Source organism: Mytilus californianus, unplaced genomic scaffold, assembly GCF_021869535.1.
Source record: "Mytilus californianus isolate M0D057914Y unplaced genomic scaffold, xbMytCali1.0.p SCAF_6, whole genome shotgun sequence".
Lineage (NCBI taxonomy): Eukaryota > Metazoa > Mollusca > Bivalvia > Mytilida > Mytilidae > Mytilus > Mytilus californianus.
Genome location: NW_026262712.1, coordinates 5,949,844 through 5,977,175, shown reverse-complemented (window position 1 = coordinate 5,977,175; position 27,332 = coordinate 5,949,844). Strand labels below are relative to the sequence as shown.

Here is a 27,332-nt window from a genome sequence, read left to right as displayed (position 1 = left end):
ACTTGATTTGTACTTGAAATTTAAGTACTACAGTTTTTAGCTCACCTGACCTGAAAGGTCAAGTGAGCTTTTCTCATCACTTTGCGTCCGTCGTCCGTCGTCCGTAAACTTTTACAAAAATCTTCTCCTCTGAAACTACTGGGCCAAATTTGACCAAACTTGGCCACAATCATCATTGGGGTATCTAGTTTAAAAAATATGTCCGGTGACCCGGCCGACCAACCAAGATGGCCGCCATGGCTAAAAATAGAACATAGGGGTGAAATGTAGATTTTGGCTTATATCTCTGAAACAAAAGCATTTAGAGCAAATCTGGCATGGGGTAAAATTGTTTATTAGGTCAAGATCTATCTGCCCTGAAATTTTCAGATGAATCGGACAACCTGTTGTTGGGTTGCTGCCCCTGAATTGGTAATTTTAAGGAAATTTTGCCGTTTTTGGTTATTATCTTGAATATTATTATAGATAGAGATAAACTGTTAACAGCAATAATGTTCAGCAAAGTAAGATCTACAAATAAGTCAACCTGACCAAAATGGTCAGTTGACCCCTTAAGGAGTTATTGCCCTTTATAGTCAATTTTTAACCATTTTTCGTAAATTTTTGTAATCTTTTACAAAAATCTTCTCCTCTGAAACTACTAAGACAAATTTGACCAAACTTGTCCACAATCATCATTAGGGTATCTTGTTTAAAAAATGTGTCCGATGACCCCGCCCGTGAACCAAGATGGCCGACATGGCTAAAATATAGTACATAGGGTAAAATGCAGTTTTTGGCTCATATCTCTGAAACCAAAGCATTTAGAGCAAATCTGGAGCGTATACAATTGTTCATTAGGTCAAGATCTATCTGCCCTGAAATTTTCTTACCAATCAGGCAACCCGTTGTTGGGTTGCTGCCCCTGAATTGGTAATTTTAAGGAAATTTTGCCGTTTTTGGTTATTATCTTGAATATTATTATAGATAGAGATAAACTGTTAACAGCAATAATGTTCAGCAAAGTAAGATCTACAAATAAGTCAACTTGACCAAAATTGTCAGTTGACCCCTTAAGGAGTTATTGCCCTTTATAGTCAATTTTTAACCATTTTTCGTAAATTTTTGTAATTTTTTACAAAAATCTTCTCCTCTGAAACTACTAAGACAAATTTAACCAAACTTGTCCACAATCATCATCAGGGTATCTAGTTTAAAAAATGTGTCCGATGACCCCGCCAGCGAACCAAGATGGCCGACATGGCTAAAAAATAGTACATAGGGTAAAATGTAGTTTTTGGCTCATATCTCTGAAACCAAAGCATTTAGAGCAAATCTGACATGGGGTAAAATTGTTCATTAGGTCAAGATCTATCTGCCCTGAAATTTTCAGACCAATCAGGCAACACATTGTTGGGTTGCTGCCCCTGAATTGGTAATTTTAAGAAAATTTTGCACCTTTTGGTTATTATCTTGAATATTATTATAGATAGAGATAAACTGTAAACAGCAATAATGTACAACAAAGTTAGATCTACAAATAAGGCAACATGACCAAAATTGTCAATTGACCCCTTAAGGAGCTATTGCCCTTTATAGTCAATTTTTTACAATTTTCATAAATTTTGTAAATTTTTGTAAATTTTTACAAAGTATTTTCCACTGTATCTACCGGGCCAAGTTCATTATAGATAGAGATAATAGTAAGGAGCAAGAATGTTCAGTAAAGTAAGATCTACAAACACATCACCATCACCAAAACACAATTTTGTCATGAATCCATCTGTGTCCTTTGTTTAATATGCACATTGACCAAGGTGAGCGACACAGGCTCTTTAGAGCCTCTAGTTTATTCATGTTATTACACCGTTACATTTTCAGCATTTTGATAGTTTGTCTATTTCAAATCTCTTAAAGTTATGATTTTCAAACATGGAATATTATGATCACTGTGGGTATTATTTCTGTACCAAAATTTTTAGTACAAAACAAGTACTGTAAAATACTGGTACCGTACCTAAATATTACAATAATTTTTAAGTAAAGAAGTAGTACTAAATATTAAAAGTAAATGTCCAGTACTAAAGATTTTTAGTACAGAAATAGAGTAAAAAGGATAAGAATGTACGAAAAATACTCTGGTTACCAAAATCCGGCATTACTATATAAGGTTGAATTTATAAGGAAAATTGCATTGCAAGCAATCCCAAACAGGCCTACATTTCTTGTAGATGAATTATGAAAAAGTTTAAAAGAACAAACAATTTTTTTATACAACCACAATATGGGGTCGTATACTGCTACACAGTATACTGCTATCACATTGTTGTCCTTTAAAGACATTTGGTTTCTGGACAAAAAACTTTAGTTTAAGTGTATGGTACTCTTTAATCTAAAGGTTCAATACCCAGTGGCGGATCCAGAAATTTCCCCCCCTTATAATGTGTCAAATATTTGATTACAATCCAAATTCAGACCTATATCAAACTTGAATATTGTGTTCATTTTTACCGCAACTGTTCAGGGTTCGTTTCCAGCTTTGCTTGGGAAACCGTTTATTGAAGTTTATTTTGCTTTTTGACAGAAAATTTATCCATTGCCAAGGTACATTTAAAGGTTTTTCTTTTATTAAAATCTGCACATATATTTATATTAATTTTTTATAAGCTTAACTGTTGATCTTCTTTCTGTTGTTTGCTTACATTTTGTTTCAATTCACTCAAAAGTAAAAGTATATAGTAAAGGTATAAATTAGTGAGCATCAATTCATACTACATGTAGTTTTTGTCTGGACTTCTTGATTAAATTATTTATATATACAATTTTAGCTTGTTACCAAATGAAAGGAAATTACAGTATTGACAATGATTGATATCACTGGTGAACATGTATGTCATGTAGGTGTGAATGTCCTGCAAAAAAGAACTGATATCAAAGTAAGTTCATCTGTAGAATTGCAGTTAATTTAAATAATTTGATGTTATCTACCTAAAACTGTTTCAAGTATAACTGTACATGTACACTGTTGCTTATTTTTCTCACTTTCCCATGTAATGTATGCATCAAGGCATCCTTACTTTGCCCCTTCTACTGCTCCATACACACACACTTGAGATGTCAGAAGTTCAAACTATCATAGCATTTACATTTCAAACTTACACAGCTACAATAGTACAAGTAATCTTGATGTACAGTTCTAAAGATGCATATCGAATGTACATCTGTAAAGCTGTATATAAACTGTACAGCTGTAAAGCTGTATATCAACTCTACAGTTGATATACAGCTTTACAGATGTACAGTTTATATACAGCTTTATAGCTGTACAGTTAATATACAGCTTTACAGATGTACATTAGATATGCATCTTGAGAACTGTACATCAAGATTACTTGTACTAAAGTAGCTGTGATATAGACATCAATCTTATTCTACGAGAAGAGAAAAAGGGGGGGGGGGGAATCAGAATCAAAGGCATGTATAATAGATGTGCCATTTGACTTTGGTACACTCAAAATGATTGCTACTACCTTGACAATGTCCAGTACGGGGTGACATCCTCCGCTATTGCTTGCAATAGCAAATCTAGTGTTAGAATAACCTTAATCGCCATTCATTTTTTCTGATGTAAGAAGAGGAAATAGAGTATATTTCTCAATCTTACGTGTAAAATTAATCTTACGTGTAAAATTGTGCGTTAGATATTTGACACTGAACAGCACAAAACGTATAGACAAGGAATAAACCAATGCAAAATGTGTCATTTTAGGCTATACAAAGTATTGATCAATCAATCAAATCATGATTAAAGTGATCAAATCATGATAAGAGATCAATCAATCAAGTTTTGATATCAAACAAGTAATTAATCAAGTGCAGAATTCGAAAAAAAACATCCCCTCACCTTTTACAAACTGTCAATCAGTCGATCAATCAATCAATCAAACGATCGATCAATCAATCGATTGATTGATCAATCATGATCACAAACCATCAATCAACCAATCCACATATCTTTTCCGATCAATTTATGAAAGAAAATACCTTTAATTCGCTTTTGAACAATCGACTTTTGCGTATTATTATGTCACCCCTTTGATAAAAGGGGGGACATATTGTTATTCTACGAATTATTCTTCCACACTTTTTGTCCAGCTTAGTTCTCGGAGATGACTTGACATACATTGATAAAACTGCTCCATAATGACAATCCCCATGTGCAGATGTGCACTTTGGGTTTGGAATTTTCAAGATGGCTGCCGTTTCCATGGAAATGGCAAAAATGTGAAAAACCGAAAAATGGTCCAAATTAAATGAAACTTTATAGCTGTACAGTTAATATACAGCTTTACAGATGTACATTCGATATGCATCTTGAGAACTGTACATCAAGATTACTTGTACTAAAGTAGCTGTGTACCTAGTCAGACTGGCCTATATTATGTATTGATAAGTTGTTATCATTTAGAATACATAAAATATTTGCCACTGGACATTAAAATAAGCAAGAAAAATCAACCAATTAATGATTTTGCATTATCAGAATGAATTTGCAAACATATAGCAATCAGATTATGTACATGGATAAACCTTGGAGCTTTTTCAATGAACCAGGCTCAACCAGCATATAAATATAAAAAGATGAGGTATGATCCTCAATGTGTCATTTAAAAGACCAAAGGACATTATTATTTATATAATATAATGCTATTTCACACTTTCAATTTTGTTTTTTGATCAGAATGTTTTTTTGTCAAAACATAGCCATAAGTATTTCTATTCTTGGCTGCATTGTCAACGATTTGTATAAAGCTTTATATTTCAGAAGGTAGAAGACCTGGCCTTGAAGTCATAAAACTTTTGAGTCAGATTTTTGTACTCATACTCCAAAATCATGAAAATCAACCAATCAAAATGTTTGATTTCATGTTTCGAGCATGATTTTTGTGCTCCGAGCACTGAGCAAAGTTTTATGACTTCAACCCCTGGACTTCATATCTTGTTTGCAGAGGCTTATGTTACAAAGATTCTGTCTGTCATATGTCCATTGTCCTCGACCTCATTTTCATGGTTCAATAACTGCTTGAAAAAAATATATAGTTCTTTTGTCATTTGAATTTCTCACTTATGACATGAATGAGTTATAGGATATTATAACTATATTTGGTATATGGGTTCCTTGCAACATCTACATGTCTGTTAGAAGGGTTCACCTGACTTCTTCTTCACTTTTTTGATCAGTGACAAGGTCCATTTCTCAAATCCTATAAGCAGTAGGTCAACTGTACATGTATATCAGTCTGGCAAGTCAGTCTGGCAGGTTTCATCTGATCTTGGGTATGACCTCATTTCATTTATCAATGTTAAAGTTTTTGTATTTTTGCTGATTTTCAAGTACTACAAGCTTAAATAATAGGTCAACTATATTTGGTGTATAAAAAAATCGTTTGGTGTAGATGTCTGTCTGATAGGATTTATCCGACCTTCACCTCATGGTCAAAGATCTGTAAAGTGTTAAGATTTTGTGATACTTTTAGTAATTTTACCTTTATCTTAAAGAATTTCAACATAAAATAAATGGTCAGCATGTGCACTCTAAGTCTTGTTGAGGTACTGGTTACCTATGAGTTGTACGCTTAACATGCTTTGACAATTTTGTAAATACTGGTTCAACCTACAGCTTGTATTTAATAGAGGCTCTTCCAAGTTACGGCTATGGTAGTTTGATCAAAATTCCTTCATTGTTTGATTAATCTATTGATACTGTTTCTGCACATTGATATATGTGTACACACACAACTTTGTTTTAAGATTTCATAAAAGGAAAGTAAAAGGAAAGGCTTACATTAGTTTGACAGCAACCTTACAACAAAAAGTACAATAAACATGGACGTGACAGCAGTTTTTCAACAACCGCCAAAAATCACATCATCGTCCGAAATTAAAAAAAAAAATTTCTTCAAATATTATTTGGGGGAGGGGTGTCAATTCGCAACAGCATAGTGTACTGCACAAAAGCAAAAAAATGAATATAAATTCAAATCATATAACCAATTCTAGTTCTTTGACTACATTTATTCTGTGTCAGAAACCTATTATTTGTCAAATATTTAATAACAATCCAAATTCAGTCCTGTATCAAGTTTGAATATTGTGTCCATTTTTGCCCCAACTGTTCAGGGTTGGACCTCTGCGGTCCTATCCAGTTGCACTCGGCAAAGCAATTTAATTTAACATGCTAAAACTCACAATATGTCATAGGCATATACTTTGTAGGCGGTTTGGGACCTCTTAAGTGTATTAGACTATTAATTATTATAACATTACTTCATGGAAGTTAAATTTATATTATTTATGAATATTTTATTTCAGTTACCATTCACAGTGAACATGGTGAAGAATAACCAATACCATGAATACAGGACATAGAAGACTACCTCACAAATATGGGAATTTTACAAAAAATACAACATTTAAATTTACAAAGAGGACATTTATTTTGACATTCATGGACTTTGAAAGTAAAGAAATTAGAATGTGAATAAAAATCCTTGGAAATAAAATTTTGAACTTTGAAGAAGATTGAAGATTATGTTTGTTCTAAGAAAGTTTTAAGAAAACAGATACATTCAAAACTGTAAAAAGGAAACAATACAATATTCACAATTACTCTTGAGATCAATTACTCTTGATATATAATTAAAAGATCATATAAAAGTAAGGAAATTTGGTTGAATTGCCAATGAGAAAAATATCCACCAGAGTTCAAATGATGTGATAGTGAGCAATTATAGGTCACCATATGTCCTCCAACAATGAAAAAAACCCAACTATATAGTGTGCTATGAAAAGGTTTGGATATGACAAATAGAGAAAACTAAGAGCCTTATTTTAACAAGTTAATATATGAAAGCAAAATATGAACCAAAGACAAGCACTGAAATACTTATGATTATTGTTGATTTACTCTTGAATATTCATGTAGAATGTTTAAAAAGATTTTAAATCAGAGTTATCATCAATATTCAACTTGTTAAACAACAAGTCACTGTATGACAGAAAGTTCTATGCCAAAACCCTTGTATGTATTGCATCAGAAACAAATTTTAGATAGAACACTAGGAGATTATATAAGGAAATGCAGATAAAAAGTATCATCACCTTAAAATAAAGTATAGCATTTTGTCATTGACAGTTCCATCAAAAGTTTCAGCAATATAACTGTTACATAAAAATCAAACCATACAGGTATTTTTTTTCAAAATATCTCTATATAATAATATGCATAATATTAATAGACGTTATACGTCCGTGGTACAAAAAATCCGTATTACGGACGTGGTACTAAACATCCGTATTACGGACGTAGCATTATAAATCCGTATTACGGACGTTTAACGGATGTTTTACGGTTTGATACGGACGTATTATGGATGGGAAGCAACGGACGTTTTACGTCCGTGGTACTATTCGTCCGTAGGTTTTCCGTATAATACGGACGTATTACGGATTTTTTACGGACGTAATACGTCCGTAGCTATTTTACCTGTGTATGTCATTTATAATTTCTTGTTCTGAGAAAAAAGACTCATCAAATGTGCTAGAAAGATGAAACAGTTAGTTTTCTCTTTTGAATTGTTTCACAATTTGTCATCCCTTGGCCTCTTATACATTTCTATATGGTAAGCTCATTGTTAAAGGCAGTACAGTGACCAGTTATTGTTCACATCTTTGTGTTCGGGTCATTATCAGGTTTAATGATAGTTCTCTCATTTTCAGTCATACATGTAAATGCATCTTTTTATTTTTCGTAACATGCATAAGTTGTCTCATTTTCAGTCATATTTACATGTACCGCATGTTTTTATTTTTCGTAAGATGCAATGCATATTAAAGAATGTAATAAGTTGTCTTATTTTCAGTCATATATATGTATGTATCATCACACTTTCTTATTTTCATATATAAACTTGCATAAGTTGTTTCATTTTCAGTCATACATGTAACGCATCTTTATCATGTTTATATTTTCAAAACATGCAGAAGTTGTCTTATTTTCAGTCATACATCATGTATATGTACCACATATTTTCATTTTCGTAATATGCAGAAGTTGTCTTATTTTCAATCATCTATGTACCACATCTTAATGATCTGCTTATTTTCATTTTTTCTTTCAGAATCCACCTACATTTGAAAGCTGACAGGAAACATGAGGACCCATTTTATATTTATGATATTATTTTTTGGGTTAACAGAAACAGTGAATATCATTAGACACCATACAGATGTAGTTCTCGTTGGGGCTCAAGGTGACCTCTCCAGGAAATATCTATGGAATTCTTTCTTTAGACTTTATTTGAAATACTCATCAACTAATTCTACATTTAGATTCTTTGGTTGCGGAAGAATTCAACCCAAAGAGGGTCAAAAGATCACAAATGAAATTTTACAAGACAGAATAAAATGCGACAAAAATGATGTGAATTGCATCGCTAAGCGACAGACTTTCATAAGTGTTGTCAAGTATCTTCCTGTAAAGACCAATCAGGATTTTGAAGATCTTGGGAAAGAACTAGATTCATCGAAAACAGATGGTGTATCCACCGGGAGAATTCTATATTTAGCCATACCACCAAGTGCCTATGTGGATACTTCATACAAACTATATAATTGCTGTTATCATGCTAACCAAAATAGCTGGACACGCTTAGTTTTAGAGAAGCCATTCGGAAGTGACCAAGCATCCTCCCAGAAAATGGCTACAGATATTTATAAGTATTATGTTGAAGAAGACATATTTAGAGTTGACCATTACCTTGGGAAGTCAGTTGTGAAAGAAATATTACCATTTAGGTGAATTACATTTTTTAAGTAGTTGAAGTCAATGTCAGTACACTCTACATGCTCGAGGTGATTTAGTTAAAAATCTCTCTTTGTGGTTAATTTTCACAGTGAATGATAGTGATTATGGTGGATTCACTCTGAATTTTCCAATAAGAATAGAGGGGGCATCCTATATAAACAACTGTTGTGATACTGATATATTGTATGGATAAAAACAAGAACACATTAAATAAGTGAAACTATGCTAAAATATTAAAGACTATTTATATCATGTATATAGTCATGATAGTACACCAAAAAAATAAAAACACAAAAATAAATATTTCCATTAGAAAAAAGTTGGGCTCATTCCTCAAGTTCCTTTCTTTATACATGTATTACATATAGGTTATAGGACTATATGTCAGGTATGTAAATCAGAGTTGTTTTTTGTAATCACCAGCAAACTTTTGAGCAGCCTGTGTGCAGGTCTTCTGAATGAAGATATTAAATACTGGTTAGTCTTTTCTGCTTCAAACTCATACATATCATAATTTAAACCACTTTGTTCATTAAATCTGAAAAGGATAGTATAGCAAAGCTACACATGATATAGCCTATGCACATTTTATTAATTACAAAAAGCAACCACCAACTTGACATGAGCAAGTACATGTACAAAGACAATTGTACATTCAAAGGGAAATAACTCAAATTATATTAGTGATGAACATTTGTGTAGTTTGTTTTCATTCATAAGTATACATAATATGGACATATTTTTTACCCACAAAAAAATTGCCATAGATAAACTAGTGACTAAATGACATGAATGAGAGAGAGCTCAACAAATCACATTTGAATTTTGTTTTAAAAAATTCCTTAATCATGTTAATTTCACATAAATTTGTTCCATAAATCATAATTAAAAATTGATGATTCTACATTCATGACATTGTATCATAATAATTTTGATTTTGATTTGATACTGTGTAAAAAAATTCTAAAAAAGATGGTTTGGACCTGAAGTACACATACATGACATAAGGTGACTGTTAAAATCCACTCTTGCTGGTGTCAATGGGAATCACCATGATAAAACTCTGGTTCGACCTTATCAAATAATACCTCAAATTACACAAGAGATAAATTTCATAAAGAATCACCCACAATCACCACCATTCACTGAGAAAAATCACCAAGATTTATTTTTGTCTCGCTTTAACGAAGTCAAAAAAGTGAGACTAAGGCCTGCTGTTTCCTGCCTTGTTGGCAGCCTCAACAATGTATAAGGTTGTGATTAGGTCAGTTTGGGGAAAGGGTGACAGTACAACCACTAGTGAAACGTTGCAAGCCCCTGCTCTAAATTTCATAGTATATACCTTTTCATAAACCTAGACATAAACATCTGTGCACAATAGATTTCTTTGTTTAGTTTATTAGATAAAAGGTTGAACTCTAATTAAGAAATGATTAGCAAACCATATAAGTTTTATTGAGATATGGTTTGACCTCCAAAAAATTGAGAATTTAAGGGGTTGTAAAAAAAATTTTTTGGGAGAAGATTAAGGGGAGATTATTAAAACCTTGAAAAATAAATAAAATCTTTCAAATTTACTTATACATGTTATATACAAGAAAATATTACTTACATCTTTAAGTAAATAAACATGACTTGTATACATATTACTCCTTACTGCATCAGATGCAGATACCAATCAGGAATATCTGAAATGCAGCACGATGTTTTTTTAACATGTCTACTACCTAATTTTATTTCTTTTCAACAGCAGTCAGGTGAGGGAAAATTTGTTTTTCTTATTTTTCTTCTACATGCATTGATTCAAATAATTTTTTGTCTGCTGGGAAAATTTCTGCTAATTTGATTTACACACAGAACGGACTTTTAAGTTACAGTTTTGTTTAAAAATGTGTCTTGAGAGGTGATAGGCTTTGAATTCAGAGAATATTTATACAATTTGACATTATTAGGACATCAATGATTGTAAATTGTGGAGAAAGTTTTAAAGTTTAGGTATACAGTTGACATTTTTTATTTAATTCTGCATGTTGTTTTACTAAATTTTAAATTGAGTTTACATATACATGTATATTTTATGAAATATATTTTATTTCAATTAGAATAATTTCTGTATAGAAATTGGATATCATATATGATAATTTATGGTAATTGTTTAGTTTATATAGAATAAGATAATGGTTGGCTGCCGAACCGTAGCTCATAGGTTCTTATGATATTTTTTTGACAATTTGCGGATATATGGTCCGCAAATTGTCAAAAAATATCAAAAGGACCTATGAGCTACGGTTCGGCAGCTAGGAGATGGTATGATCATGATGATTCCCAATGAAACAAATATCCACCCGAGTCCAAATAGCATTGATTTAAGTAATCATAGATAATAACCATAAGGCCTATGGCACTGAGCAAAACCCATGGTGTATAGTCAGCTATTAAAGGCATGTGTTCTCAGTCATAAAACTTTACTCAGTACTCAGACATGTCAGAATACACAATTTGTGCTGGAAACATCAAATGCAGTGTTTTGATTGATTAAATTCTGAGTCTGAGTACAATAATAGTACTCTAAATTTTATGACCGCAGTCCCTGGACATGACAAAATGTGAAACAATTTAAACGAAAAAAATTATATTTTGCTAATTGCAGTTGAGCTGTTCAAACAACTTGTTTAATGAGTTTTGATAGGAATTTTGTATTTACTGTTAATTATAGAAATTTTAAATGAACATAGTGTCTTTTTTTAATATTATTTGTGTTATCATGGTTAATAGGTTTCCGTTTTATTTTCCACTTCTCTTTCTACCTCTGTTCTATACATGTATATATACATACTAATTAGATTCAGAAGAAACATCACACATGTTCTATTTTCAGCATTTAACATTTTACTTTTGTTTACAGATTGGCAAATATTGAGAAGTTGGAATACCTCCTGAACAATAAACATGTAGAAAGAATAGAAATAGCCATGAAAGAAACAATTGGAGTCAAAGGTGAGGGAATTATCTGGTCATTTTTGTCTTGGATTAGTAATTTACATGTAGTTGGTTCAAGTATGAAATTAAACTTCAAGATACCAGAAAGATGGGTATGCATGACAAAAAATAGCACCTCTGCATTTGTTTCCACTAATTAGGCATATCAATTAAACATATATGCATTTCTGAACTTCAAATGTTGGGTTATTAAATTTAATTGCTACACAAATGTTATAAAGATATTGATTTGATATCAAGCAGTAATCTAGGTTTTGATGAAATAAGCTGATACCATTCATATCATTTGTATCTGTAACCTAAGAATGGAAACTCTTCTTAATAACAAAAACTTGTATGCAAAGGGAGTTAACTGTTATCAGTCAGGGGTGCTACTGAAACAAGTGATTTTATCATCACTTATTTCAGTGATTTGATAAATTCAGTTATCACCTATTTAAGTGATTTTAGTGTTTTCTTTGATCTTCAAATGCTAATTTCATTGATTTTCCATATTTTCACAATCTTTTCTATAATTTTCCTACATAAATCAATTATCCCTTTTTCTTTGTATATTAATTTCACCAGTGCGCTTGGGCAGTAAGTTAGTGCGCTAAAGCTTTTAAAAGTACCCTTGGGAATTTTTCTGTAATCAAAAATTCATTAACTACTCTTACTATCAGACAAAGATCAACAACATAAGGTAACCTGATTGGTTTTCTTTAGAGTTAGAATGATCTACTTCAAGGTTATGACCTGATCTACAAACTATTCCAGTTTTTGCATATTTAAAAAAAACTGTAAAAGTGTCAGGCTTATCAAGCAAAAGACAATTTCTGCATGTACATAGTTGTTTTTTCAATAGAGTTGTTGTCTTTTTACCAATAAAAAAATCAAGCTTGTGAGAAAAATATCAAGAAAATGTTATAAACACTTATTAAAGTGATTACATTTTAACTTCTAAAACTACTTGTTTCAGTGATTTTAAAAAGTCTGTGTGAAAATTTCTAATATTTCACAGCCAAAATCACTTCAGGAAGTGATTCTGAAATCACTTGTTTAAGTAGTACCCCTGACTGGTTATTGTTCTAGATTGACTATCATACATTTCTTTTTTGTATGCCTATTTAATTATTTCCATAAAAAGCTTCATATATAAGTTGCAGCTGATGTTTTATAATACACTTCGATATGATTTTCCTTCTCTTAATTTTTATGTATTTTAAAAATAGTTTGATATTGACTACCTACCCACCTAAAAAGCAGCCCACCCAAAACATTTATGACACAAATCGATTAAATTTTTTATTTTTAAAGACTTTTTCCTGCTCTCACATTGTTTTCTTGTCTAATATATGTAACTTATGTTCATGATGTTGTTGGCCATAAACAAATAAATAATAAAAATGATATCTACCTACCTATCCAACCCAACAAGGCACGAGAAGGCAACATCAAACGAAGAATTTTTTAAGGGTGGCCTTAGTTTTCTTTCCAGTTTTGATAATTATTTAAATTACTCGAATACAACACCAACTATTGCCAAAAGGGGATTTAATTTTTCCACCTTTGAAAAAAGTATGCATGGGTTTAGGTCAGGTTTTTATATGCGAGCAAAACTTATATTACTTGTTTTGATTAATGTATTTTGGTACACAGTTGGATGGTTCATAAAGGTTTAGGCTTTGTTAAGCAATATTTGCAAAATATTATTTTTTACGTACCTCATGAAGTTTAATTTTAGGGTTGGCATGGAAAATGAGGGTCGGTCAGGTTAGGTGAAACACAAGTATTTATTTTAGGCCTTAATTAAAAATCATAAGTCAAACAAGCCGAAAGAAAAAGCTTAAAATAATGAATGTTTATGTAGGGTTTTCATCAATGATACAGCAAACCAATGACACAAAAACAGTAGAGACATCTTTGATTCCCTGAATTGAGTACACTTTGATTATGATAGTAGGTTTTATAATAATTGCTGTGTTTGATGGGATTAGCATTGACCATTTAATGGCAGGAAAAAGTAATTTTTTGCTGTTGTCGAGCATTTGAATACCTTGATGGACTAATTTATCGGCAATTTCTACATTTTTCCTTTGATCCTACTGCCCTTATATTTGTTTAGATCATGGACAGGACTTGCATGATACTCGAAAATATGAGGCAATGATGTCACGTAGTAGTGGGTGTTCTTTTTCATCATGTTCATGTTCATCCGTGTCAATTTATCAATTAATGAAATGCACGCCACTTCATTCATGCAACCGAAGATCTATCACAGTCTGCACCATTAGCCACTAGTCCGATGCCTCCGACTAGTAAACTTTTATTCGGACAAGTAAGTTTTTGCAAAACTTTGTTTAAACACATAAGAAAAATGTTGGAATATTGTCCTTCAGACTAGTAGTCAGAAAAGATTTTGGTGCAGACTGCTATCAAACTGTTTTGTACGCGTAAAAGTAGTTTTACTTATTAATTCATTTTAGTTCATATTCTCAACCAAAAACACATATTGTTAAAACAAATTGCCGATAAACAGAGTAATAGCATTTTATTTTTTGATACTGACTTCATCAGATGGAATATCAGCTTGGCCTTGTGGGCTCTCTTGATATTCTTGCTGGAAAAGACAGTATCAAAAAACAAAAATGCCATTTTTTTATATATTTGATAATAATCGACTTCACTTTAATTATAATGTTAGATATTAGAATGATGTCTGTGTTTACATATTGACCAATCCATTCATACTTTTTTTTGGCTGAAATGATGAATAACACATGTTAATTTGATTCTTATTTGAATAAATAAGATTGAATCTGACTTGCACAAGTGGATACCCTGACTGAAAAAATTGGACCTTTAAAAATATCTAGATGATACTACATATAAAGATAAGAAGATGTGGTATGATTTCCAATGAGACAACTCTCCACCAGAGACCAAATGACGTAGTATTTAAAAACTATATATGTATATATATATATATGCATTTATTGTAGTGTACAAGTAGTTTATCTATATTTATGTCCCAAATCTTCTTTTAATCATATATCCATATAAACTAACTAAGCTGTACACAATTATTGTAATTTCAGGTCGTATTGATTTTTATGACCAATATGGTGTTGTACGCGATGTGATGCAGAATCACTTAACAGAGTTACTGGCCTTGATAACCATGGATCTGCCTATAGACATAACTGATCAAAAAGCCGTGGAACAAAAAAGATTAGAATTATTGGGAAGCGTAGAAAAAGTAGAAAGCAAAAAAATTCTTCTTGGACAGTATTCCCAGTATATTCATCAAGCCGCTGAAGAAAAAGACAACACTTCTCAGTCAATGAAAACGCCTACATATTCTAGTGCTCTTTTGAAAATTTGTAGCTCAAGGTGGCATGGGGTTCCCATCGTTATGGTGGCAGGCAAACACTTGGATGAAAGATCAAGTTTTATTCGAGTATTATTTAAGAATGATAGATTTTGTGTTTCTGGCTGCAACAAGTTAAATGGTTCTAATTATGACAATATTCGGCAAATTATTTTTCAAATTAATCCGAATGAACTGCCGTCACCAGGTATTTTGATTTCAAAAAGTCTGTTTAAGCCATACCTGCCTGCTGCGTTAAAAGAGCTCGCTATTTCAACCGGTCATACTGGGTTGTACGGACAGAGTATTAACGATTTTCATTTTTATATTCCGATGGAAGACCGAAACGCTTACACAGCTGTGATTGAAGACTTATATCTAGGCATTACAACGGGATTTGTGAGCACAGGTCGTTTATCAAAACTTTGGCATATCTGGTCCCAGGCTATAGAAGAAACAGCATTAGTTGAACCAAGAAAGTACTTAGAAGGTGGGGACCAGTCATTAAACTTTTTTATTGCTTCTGACAAGCTTCAATTTATTAGACCTACTATAGTAGTAGAAGACCTCGATGCAGACTTGAAGCAGATGAAATACAACAGCATTCCAGCGACCTATTTAGGTCATCCTCTTATTGTTATAGAAGAGTCTGACCTACTTCAGACCTTAGCCAATCATATTCATTCATTAGTTTGGCAGACGATTCAAAGTAAACAAAGTTTTCATCTTGCTGTTTCCGGAGGGAAAACACCTGGGAAATTATTCAAAATTCTGTCTCAAATGCAGTTGCCATGGCAATATATCCATTTATGGCTGGTAGATGAGAGATGTGTTTCTTTGAAAGATGAAGATTCAAATTTTAACCTTCTGCACTCAGAGCTCATTAAACATGTTGACATACCATATCTTAATATACACCCCATGCCAGTAGACAATCTGGGTCAAATTTGTAATGAGGCCGATCAAAGTGATCAAGCATATGAAGACAGACTAAATTATTTTTCAAAGTTTAAACTAAATTATGTTTTACTAGGAATAGGTAATGATGGCCATACAGCATCTTTAATGCCTAATTCTGATTCTCTTAAAGAAAAACATAAATTTGTCACATTTACAAAAACACAAAATTTGAAATTAAAGGGAATGACAATGACATATAATCTGATTAACAATGCTCAACACATATCAGTATTAGTAACAGGATCTCATAAAAATAAGATAGTCATGGAATTATTACAGAGCAAAAATCATTTAAAATATCCCATACTGGGAATCAAACCCATTAAGGGTAATATGACATTCTATATTGATTTTCATGCTTGGTTACCAAAAATTGTTGATATTTATAGTTAATGTTTTTAATAAAGATATTGATTTTGATGTTGCTTTATTTTTCTGGCAAAAATCCTTAATTTCAGCTGAAAAAAATATGTCACAAGACGGAGAAGAGAGGACAAAGATTCCAAAGGGACATTCAAACGCATCATTTGAAAACAAAGTGACAATGCCATGGCAACCAAAAAGACAAACAGTATACAAAACACAACAAAGAAAACTAAAGACTGAGTAAAACGAACACCATAAAAAGCCTGGGGTGATCTCAGGTACCAAACTCCCATGGTATGCATGTTACCCTTCCTCACAGAGAAAGGGGGGGAGGTATCCACATTTTCATCCATTACATTTTTTTGTTTCCAAACAATAATAGAGAATTGCTTTTTTAAATTTACTGAAGTATTGGACTACTATAGACAGGCTAAGGTTGACTTTCATCATTTAACTTTTACCCCTCCAGAGTTATGGTACTTAATTGTTAGGAAAATTTATTTATTAGTTCACCTGCACTAAAAGACAATATGCACTTTGCGATCACTTCATTTTGGTCAGCCCATCTGCCATTAACCTTTTAGAAAAATCTTCTTCTCTAGAAATACCAGGCTGAATATAACTTCACTTTAATAACCCTAGAATCTTGTTAAAAAATTGTATCTGGGGATTGTATTCATCTGCTGTTGATAAAACTATAACATTGGGATAAAATGCAGTTGTTATGCTTATATATTTAAACAAAAGTATTAAGACATGAAAAAGCGAAATTAGTGAGGTAAAAATGATAAGCAGGTCAAATACTATATTGATTTTTGTCGAGCCTGCGACTTTTGTCGCAAAAGTGAGACATAGCGATCCTACATTCCGTCGTCGGCATCGTCCACAAATATTCACTCTGTGGTTAAAGTTTTTGAAATTTGAATAACTTTCTTAAACTATCCTGGATGTCTACCAAACTTGGACAGAAGCTTGTTTATGATCATAAGATAGTATCCAGAAGTAAATTTTGTAAAAAATAAATCCTGTTTATCTGTATTTTACTTATAAATGGACTTAGTTTTTCTTCCAGTTAACATTGCATAATGTCTGCAGTTAAAGTTTTTAAAACATTTATTAGATTCATAAACCATCCTGAATTTTTACCAAACTTGGACAGAAGTTTCTTACAATCAAAAGATAGTATCTTGAGGAAATTTTTAATAATTTTTTCCCCCATAGACAACAGCAAAAGTAGGCGAGACACTGGGTTCCGGGGAACCCTTACGATTTTTTTTCAGAAATATCCGATACCCCATTTTAAAGTTGTTGCCCTACAATGTCAATTTAAAAACAAATCAGTTTTTGTCTTGCCTGCAATAAAAGACTCATTATGCCAGTATGCTATTACAATTCTGCGGATTTAAAGCTTTATATTTCAGAATGTAGGAGACCTAGATGCTTCATATCTTTTTAGCAGAAACCTTATGTTACAAAATTGCTGTCTGTCATATGTCCAATGTCCTTGAACTCATTATCAAGGCTCTGAGACTGCTTGAAAGAAACATTAGTTTTTTGTAATTTTAATTTTTTTCATTTATTATGAGTAATAGGAGTATATGGGTTTCTTGCAATGTCTACATATCCGTCAGACAGGATTCACCTGACCTAGACCTCATTCCATGGATCAGTAATCAAGGTTAAAGTTACATGATTAGGTCTGTTTCTAAAATACTATAAGCAGAAGGATAACTATATGTGGTGTATGGAATGACTGTAATAGGTACATGTCAGTCTGGATAGTTTCATCTGACCTTGACCTCATTTTCATGGTTCATTGGTCAATGTTAAGTTTCTGTGTATTGGTCTGTTTTTCAAGTTCAGAAAGCAATAAATCAACTATACTTGGGGTGTGGAATGATTATGAGGTGTACATGTCTGTCTGGTAGGTATCAACTGACCTTGACCTCATTTTCATGGCTCATTGGTCAATGCTAAGTTTTTCTTATTTGGTCAGTTTTTTAATTACTATACGCAATAGGTCAACTAATGTTTGATGTACGGAAAGATTGTAAGGTGTACATGTCAGTTTGTATATAAAAAAGATGTGGTATGATTGCCAATGAGACAACTCTCCACAAGTGACCAAATGACACAGAAATTAACAACTATAAGTCACTGTACGGCCTTCATCAATGAGCAAAGCCCATACCGCATAGTCAGCTATAAAAAGCCCCGAAATGAAAAATGTAAAACAATTCAAACTAGACAACTAACGACCTAATTAATGTACAAAAGATAAAAAACAAATATGTAACACACCAACAAACGACAACCACTGAATTACAGGCTCCTAACTTGGGACAGGAACATACATACAGAATGTGGCGGGGTTAAACATGTTGGCGGGATCCAAACCCATCCCCTAACGTGAGACAGTGGTGTAACAGTACAAAAGAAGAACGAACTATAAAAATCCGTTGAAAAAGGCTTAACTCATCAGACGGATACAAATCTAAATACATCTAACAAAAACACAAAGTGGATGTGGCCGGGTACTTGTATATCCCAACAACAAAAAGACACTAATTACAGATCAGAGAGTACTCGCAGCTACTGACAGCTAGTTCAAAGCCACTAACAACTAATATAAAAAAAAAAAACATGCATCTAAGACTAAATTATCAATCAGTACCTACCTATTGCGACATCTGTCAGGTTTCACATGACTGTGACCCCATTTTCTTGGTTCATCCGTCAAAGTTATGAGTTATGGTCTTATCTAATACTATATGCAATAGGTCGTTTATATTTTGTGTATGGATATGAACTTCTAAGATAACTTACAATGTTAGATTTAATTAAAGAATGTGAAAACATTTTTGGTTATTTACAATCTAATTAAAATATAGATCTCGGATTTCGTTATACTACGTTATACTACATACGAAGATCTAACAAGTACCCTACAAGGTTTCACTTTTGTGACCTTATATAACGTAATATTTGACCCCAGAAAGTATTTATATCGACCAATCAGAATGCTCCTTATGAACGCGACCTAGGAACATGTTGAAGATGGCGACGTAGAATTGGAAAAACAACATAGAAAATGCATTAACTGAAATTTTGCCTTAGTACAAAGTGAAAGATTGCATGGTCAGGCTTCCAACATGCTTCAAACGGGCTATGGAAGAGTTTACATACCAGATATCTGCTACCCGATAATCAAGTCGGCATTCAAAGGTAAATTCTCGAAAATAAGAGTATTAAAGGTTGACATTTTTGTCGAGCCATCGACTTTTGTCGAAAAAGCGAGACATAGCGATCCTACATTCCGTCGGCGTCGTCGTTGTCGTCGTCGGCGGCGTCCACAAATATTCACTCTGTGGTTAAAGTTTTTGAAATTTTAATAACTTTCTTAAACTATCCTGGATTTCTACCAAACTTGGACAGAAGCTTGTTTATGATCATAAGATAATATTCAAAAGTAAATTTTGTAAAAAAAAAATTCCAATTTTTCCGTATTTTACATATAAATGGACTTAATTTTTCTGCCAAGAAACATAACATTCACTCTGTGGTTAAAGTTTTTGAAATTTTAATAACTTTCTTAAACTATCCTGGATTTCTACCAAACTTGGACAGAAGCTTGTTTATGATCATAAGATAATATTCAAAAGTAAATTTTGTAAAAAAAAAAATTCCATTTTTTCCGTATTTTACTTATAAATGGACTTAGTTTTTCTGCCAAGAAACATTACATTCACCAGAGACATATAATACAAGAGATTCGCAACTCGGTGAAATCCCGTAATAACACGCGGCCACTAGTTACATGTAAACCTCACGAGATCTCCTTAGGTAATAAATTCATTAATAAAAGTATTAATAGTACTCGAAGTAAGGACGAATGTTTAAGCATAACATAAACTGTTTCAGTGTTAAATTTATCATAAATAATTAAATATAATTTGAGTACATATATAATTGTTTATTTTAATGTAATTTTGATTTTAGATTTGTATTATTGAAAAAGAGACATAATTTGATATTGTATAAAAAAAAACTGATATTAAATAATTAACACTTGATAAATTGTGTCAGAGTTCATTTTATTTGATAGTTACATAATGGGTTTCTATTGAATATACACCTGTCTCGGAGACATAATTTCACAGTGTGACATGTATATTAGGTTTGAATTATTCGATGACCAGGTAAATCACGAACATGTTATAAATAATGAGTTTTAATTGACACCTTGTAAACAAGAAGTTGTCACACCACAGGTGTCCATACTCTTTCCAAAAATACAAGTCACAAAATGTATAATTAATTAATATGGAAAAAAAACTTAATTTATTTGTTAATTAATTGTTAATCATGATAGGCTTTGTTTTTTATTCTTGATATTTATAAATTATTAAAATTTTATTTATTTTTATATTCCTCATTTATTGGGCTTTCATTGAGTTTTTTTTTTGTAGGATTGTCGGTAAATGTTTGATTTCTAAGTGTTGTTTGACAGTTTTATCATATAGGCTTGCATTGAGTTGTTTTTTTAAATGATTGTCGGTAAATTTATGGTTTCTTCATGTTCGAAGTGTGTATTGAGAATTAATATTTAAGAAAATTACAATTAATTTCTCATTTGAATAAAGCTTCATTCATGTGCACGCAATATGGAAAATTCCGATTTTATTTCGTGGGATGACAATCTTAATTTCGTGGGATGACAATCTTAATTTCGTGGGATGACAATCTTAATTTCGTGGGATGACAATCTTAATAGTTACGACTTAGATATACTCCTAGTTGAAAAAACTGATAACGAACTCTTTGTTGATAGTGAAAAGGACGAAAACATAAGCGAGAGACCCACCAACAAAAACAATTGACAATACTGCATACATAGATGGATATGTGTGTCCTCGAAGCAACAAAAAATCTATAAAAAAACACAGGTCGTACATCAAAGCTACACGGAAGACACTACTTAAAAAGTATTTTATATCCTTGTTTCCACGAGACAATCATTTGTAGTGGTTTTTGTCTTTTAATCATTTGTAGCGGTTTTTGTCTTTTTATTCTGGGGTAAAGAGATGGCAATTTAAAAGTAAGATTGTTTATGTGTATACATATACAAATCCTTGGTGTAAATAAAATCTTTTATTATCAAATATATATATCTTTTGCAGTCAACATTGAAATGTCCTCAATACGATTTTAATTTAAAAATGAATTAGGTTCATGTTTTGAACGAGAAGCGTAGTCTGAAACGACAACAGATGCATATGAAGCTCATTCATAATATTACGACCAGCAGAAGGAAAATTTTACTCCTTTTGTAAATTTACTGCATTCGTTCATCTTTGGCACCCTAAAAAGAAGAAAAAAACAATGAGTTCAGAATATAGGAGAAAATAAACAACTTTGCTATAAACAGAATGAAAAATGAATAAAATGTCTAATAAAATGCAGGCTATAAATTTCATAGTGCACAAAAAAGAAGGACTGATTTAAGGAAATTTGTCCATGAACAATTTCAATATTTAGCCAGTTTAATAAAAAAAATTCGGGTATCAATCAGAAAAAATCGCCACATTGTTGGATCAAATTTTACATAGTCTTATTTTCAAGAAACAACATTTGGGAGTACTATTGGCCCATAAAATTATATATTTATTAGCATACTTTCAAGTTTTAAGAAAAAAATTGGGAGATCAAATGGTTTCTACGGCAATAGTATCCAGAAGTAAATTTTGTAAAAAAGTAAAAAATAAATTCCATTTTTTCCGTATTTTACTTGTAAATGGACTTAGTTTTTCTTCCAGTTAACATTACATACAGTCTGCACTTTAAGTTTTTAAAACATTTATTAGATTGATAAACTATCCTGGATTTTTACCAAACTTGGACAGAAGCTACTTACAATCAAAAGATAGTATAGAGAGGAATATTTTTATTAATTTTTTTCCTCATTTTTGTTGAGCCTGCGATTAACAGCAAAAGTAGGCGAGACACTGGGTTCCGCGGAACCCTTACGAATTTTTCTATCATTGGGCAACTTCTCGAGTGTTTATTTAAAAAAATCTTTGTGGAGGATTCACAGTGTACTTTAAAAAAACATGACAATATCCCAGAAAATACATTGCAAGTCTTCATTCTAATTCTCCTACCAAAAAATTATAATTTACAAAGTCAATGAAGATATGGGATCAGATAAATCTAAATTCATTGGTAATAGTATATAAATCATAATGTCATCTTATTAATGATATTCTACTGTGTACTTGCAAAGATATACATGTATACTTATGCCAGCACATGCAGAAGAAGTTTTAATATCAGCATACTTTTTTTACTTCTGTCACACACTGATACATGTTGATATCATGTGGTGCTCCAGATAATTGTTAGGGGAAATTTTCTGCCAAGAAAGAAATTAATTGTTCACTATTCTTGGACTCGGCTACAGTGGGTCAAAATGGCAATTAGTGTTTCAGTGTTCATTAAATATTAGCTTAATGCTTTGTGAGAAAAATAACTTCATCCTGTTTATGTACATATAAAAAAGAAGATGTGGTATGATTGCCAATGAGACAACTCTCCACAAGAGACCAAATGACACAGAAATTAACAACTATAGGTCACTGTACAGCCTTCAACAATGAGCAAAGCCCATATCTCACAGTCAGCTATAAAAGGCCCCGAAATGACAATGTAAAAACAATCAAACAAGAAAATCTAACGGCCTAATTTATGTAAAAAAAAAATGAACGAATAACAAGTATGTAACACATAAACAAACGACAACCACTAAATTACAGGCTCCTGACTTGGGACAGGCGCATACATACAGAATGTGGCGGGGTTAAACATGTTAGCGGGATCCCAACCCTCCCCCTAACCTGGGACAGTGGTGTAACAGTACAATATAAGAACGAACTATAAAAATCAGTTGAAAGAGGCAAAAAGTGTTACTTTAACCGTTCCAGAACAAATGGTAAAATTTCTGAATTTTTCGTTTCCATTCTCTAACTTTTAGTTTGCCTCAACCAAATGTTATGAAACTTATACACAATACTTATTACCAAAAAAACTCAGATCAAGCACAAATTTGGGTAGCATCACTTTTACCGTTCTTCAGTTATGTCGTTTTATAACTTTATATGATCTGCAAGAGTGGGCATCATCTGTGTCCTATGGACACATTCCCCATTTATTGTAGTCTTTTATACTCAAATATTTAGCTTTAACTACATGATTGAGTAACTTTGCAGAGGCGGATTTAGAGGGGGAGCTCAGGGGGCTCAGGACCCCTTTTTGGAAAAATTTGGTTGTTTATATAGGGAATCACTGAAGCATGGCTGTACAGGCCCCCATTATGAAGAAAATTTCTGGGTTCGCCACTGCTTTTTTTTCATTTGTAACATTACTATTATAAATAATTTTAAAGACTTGATTAAGTAATTATGCTCTTGACTGATAGAATACTCTATCTTTAAATTCAACATGTCCAATACATATACTTGATCAATATATAGAAGAACAAGACAGACGAGGCTATCTCTATCATAGTACATACATGTATGTTAAATTGTTCAGAAAACAACCAACCATCAAACAAAATCAATAGGTATCTTATAAGATTAATGTCTGGAAATGATGATGCTAAACAAAAAGTAAAAAATGTGAAATGAAATGAAATACAAGTTTAAAGATTTGTGTACAGATTCTGATAATAAATACATGTACGTACAAATTTGATTAGGGAATCCACACCTCAAGGACTAATCCCAAAAAGGATTACTCAAGGGCCAGTGTTTTTATTTCCCCAAAAAATGTTCAAAGATAAGAAGATGTGGATCCTAGAAATGGATTCACAGTGTCAATTTATAAATTTACTTTTAGATAACCTACATGTATATCTGTAAGTAACATTTATTTAAGGACAATAAAACATTCTGTCATTAACCAGAGGAACATATCAATTAAAATGTGTTTGAATAAACACTAGTATTAAGTAACAGGGTATGTACATGTAGGTAGGGAAGCCCTAAACAAACATGCATGTACATTTTTTCTTCATCTTTTAGTCTGGAAAAGCTAGTAATAATTATTAAAGAAAAAAATTAAATGAGTTCCTCTGAAACGGATGTTAAATAATCTTAAATAAGCTTTATAATGGAGTCAGCATTGTTTTGAAATCAGAATATTCCATAAATATATTTAAATTGATATTTCAGGAGCAGACATTCTTCCCTGGTCTATATAGCTTTATTGAAAGGAATCAGACACAGAAAGTTTGGGGAAATGAAATTGAGAGTCACTGTGAATAATTCACACACATGCTAGACATAAAGAAATGGCCAGACACAGGCTCAGCTATAGAATCTGTATCAACTGGAAGCAACAGCATTTTCATCAGAAAACTAAAAAGGATGTGAAAAACATGAAACATGCATTTGGAAATGTTCAGCCGCCAAACAAATAGATATGCCAGGAAATGCAAATTGTTTGCTAATATAAATGTCAGTGATGTCTGTACAAAAGCAAAGATATAAAAGCCTTTTTCATTTATTCATGTAACAGTCATATACAATACAGATTTAAGACCATCAGACAATCTTTAAATCTTTGGAAGCCACAGTACCTAGTCCAAGACATTCCATATTTTCAACTCGTTATGAAGACAAATTTGACCAATTTGGTTTCCAATAGAAGTTTAAAAATAAGTTCTACATGTACATGACATGATGATCACCAGCAATGAAGGTGATATAGGATATAATATTCAAAGTAGAGAAGTATAAAGTGAATTTGAACCTCCCGCCATAATAGCATTCTGCACATTTTGGATCACATATGGATCAAGCTGTTGTACTTGTGAACTAAAAGATTGTTGCTTGTTTGTTGTCAGGTACATTGTACATGTTGACAGTGCTATACGTTCATTAAATAAAATGCAGTTCAGAACAGTTATATTTTAGTAATAGATAGATTTCTTCTGTCTTTATTTGAACGGATAAACCAGATAATTAAAAAAAAAAATTTCTGACAACTATGTCTGTTCTGGAACTGAAGACTACCTTCACTTTTTATACGACCGCAAAAAAATTTTGTGGTCGTATATTGGTATGACGTTGGCGTCGTCGTCGTCGTCGTCCGGCGTCGTCGTCGTCGTCCGGCGTCGTCGTCCGAATACACATTGGTTTTCGCACTCTAACTTTAGTTTAAGTGAATGGATCTTTTTGAAATTTGACCATAAGGTTAAATACCACAAAAGGAAGGTTGGGATTGATTTTGGGGGTTATGGTACCAACAGTTAAGGAAATTAGGGGCCAAAAAGGTGCCAAAAAATAAGCATTTTCTAGTTTCCAGACAATAACTGTGGAACGGTGTATGGATCTCTTTGAAATTATACTACAAGTTTCCATACCACAAAGGGATGGTTAGGATTTGCTTTGGGGGGTTATGGCTCAAACCGTTTAGGAATTAGGGGCAAAAAAGGGGGAAAACAAGGTTGTCTTGGTTAATGGACAAATACTTTAGTACAAAACATAATTTAAAGCAGTGTAAGGGAGATAAATCAAATACATCATTGAAATTATCTCCCTTACACTGCTTTTAAATTATGTATAAAGTAATGGTTAATGAACAATAAAGATAATTTAAAACAGTGTAAGGGAGGTAATCCAAATACAATGTTTTGGTTACTTCCCTTACACTGCTTTTAAATTATGTTTAAAGAAATGCATAATTATAAAGGAAGACCAGTAAAAATAGCTGCAAATGTTGCATCTGTTTTTTTTACAAAAAAATCCATATGAAAGATTTGACACTATATTTTTAATTCTATTATAAAATAGATTAAGTTAGCACTATGGTAAACTTAAATGGGTAATTATGGTTGCCAACTCCATTGGAAATTTGAATTGAGATTATGACCATATCTTGAGGGAAAGAATTTTTTTGGGGAAAAAAGGGGGGGGATAAAAAGAAATTGTGGGGGGTCAATTTTTTTCTCATTTCAGATTTCAGAAATTAAAAAGAATTATTCTTCAAATATTATTTTTTTTTCAAATTTCAAATATTGAAAAATTTCAAGAAGTAATCTTTAATTGCACAGTATGGCGCATTAGATTTGTAAAATCTTTGATCACATTTATTTATTTGTTATGCCGAATCTAACAGTGTATTTAGATTTTTAATTTTGGGTCCAGTTTTCAAATTGGTCTACATTAAGGTCCAAAGGGTCCAAAATTAAACTTTGTATGATTTTAGCAAAAATTGAATATATGAGGTTCTTTGATATGCTGAATCTAAACATGTATTAAGATTTTTGATTTTTGGCCCAGTTTTCAAGTTGGTCCAAATTGGGGTCCAAAATTAAACTTTGTTTGATTTCAACAAAAATTGAATAAATGGGGTTCTTTGATATGCTGAATCTAACCATGTATTTAGATTTTTTATTTGTGGACCCCGTTATCAAATTGGTTCATATTGAGGTCAAAAGGGTCCAAAATTAAACTTTGTTTGATTTCATCAAAAATTGAATTATTGAGGTTCTTTGATATTCCAAATCTAACCGTGTATTTAGATTTTTAATTTTGGGTCCTGTTTTTTAAATTGGTCTACATTAAGGTCCAAAGGGTCCAAAATTAAACTTTGTTTGATTTTAACAAAAACTGAATTCTTGGGGTTCTTTGATATGCTGAATCTAAACATGTGTTTAGATTTTTGATTATGGGCCCAGTTTTCAAGTTGGTCCAAGATAGGGTCCAGTATTTAAACTTTGTTTGATTTCAACAAAAATTGAATATATGG

At 32.1% G+C, this 27,332-nt stretch overlaps 1 protein-coding gene and 1 long non-coding RNA gene across 2 annotated transcripts in view; both read left to right on the top strand.

Moving 5' to 3' along the window:
- Positions 1 to 16,574, top strand: part of LOC127704330 (GDH/6PGL endoplasmic bifunctional protein-like) — a 31,596-nt gene extending 15,022 nt beyond the window's left edge. The window contains exons 2-4 of the mRNA XM_052208341.1: positions 8,160 to 8,835; positions 11,751 to 11,842; positions 14,923 to 16,574. Of these exons, the coding sequence (XP_052064301.1) occupies positions 8,192 to 8,835; positions 11,751 to 11,842; positions 14,923 to 16,547 (2,361 nt within the window). The 5' untranslated portion in view covers positions 8,160 to 8,191 and the 3' untranslated portion in view covers positions 16,548 to 16,574. The remainder of the gene's footprint in view (positions 1 to 8,159; positions 8,836 to 11,750; positions 11,843 to 14,922) is intronic.
- Positions 16,575 to 19,398: 2,824 nt separating this feature from the next.
- On the top strand, positions 19,399 to 25,599 carry LOC127704413 (uncharacterized). Its single transcript, XR_007983270.1, has 2 exons — positions 19,399 to 19,745; positions 24,752 to 25,599. It is a non-coding gene; the product is annotated as an uncharacterized LOC127704413 (long non-coding RNA).
- The last annotated feature ends 1,733 nt before the right edge of the window (positions 25,600 to 27,332 follow it).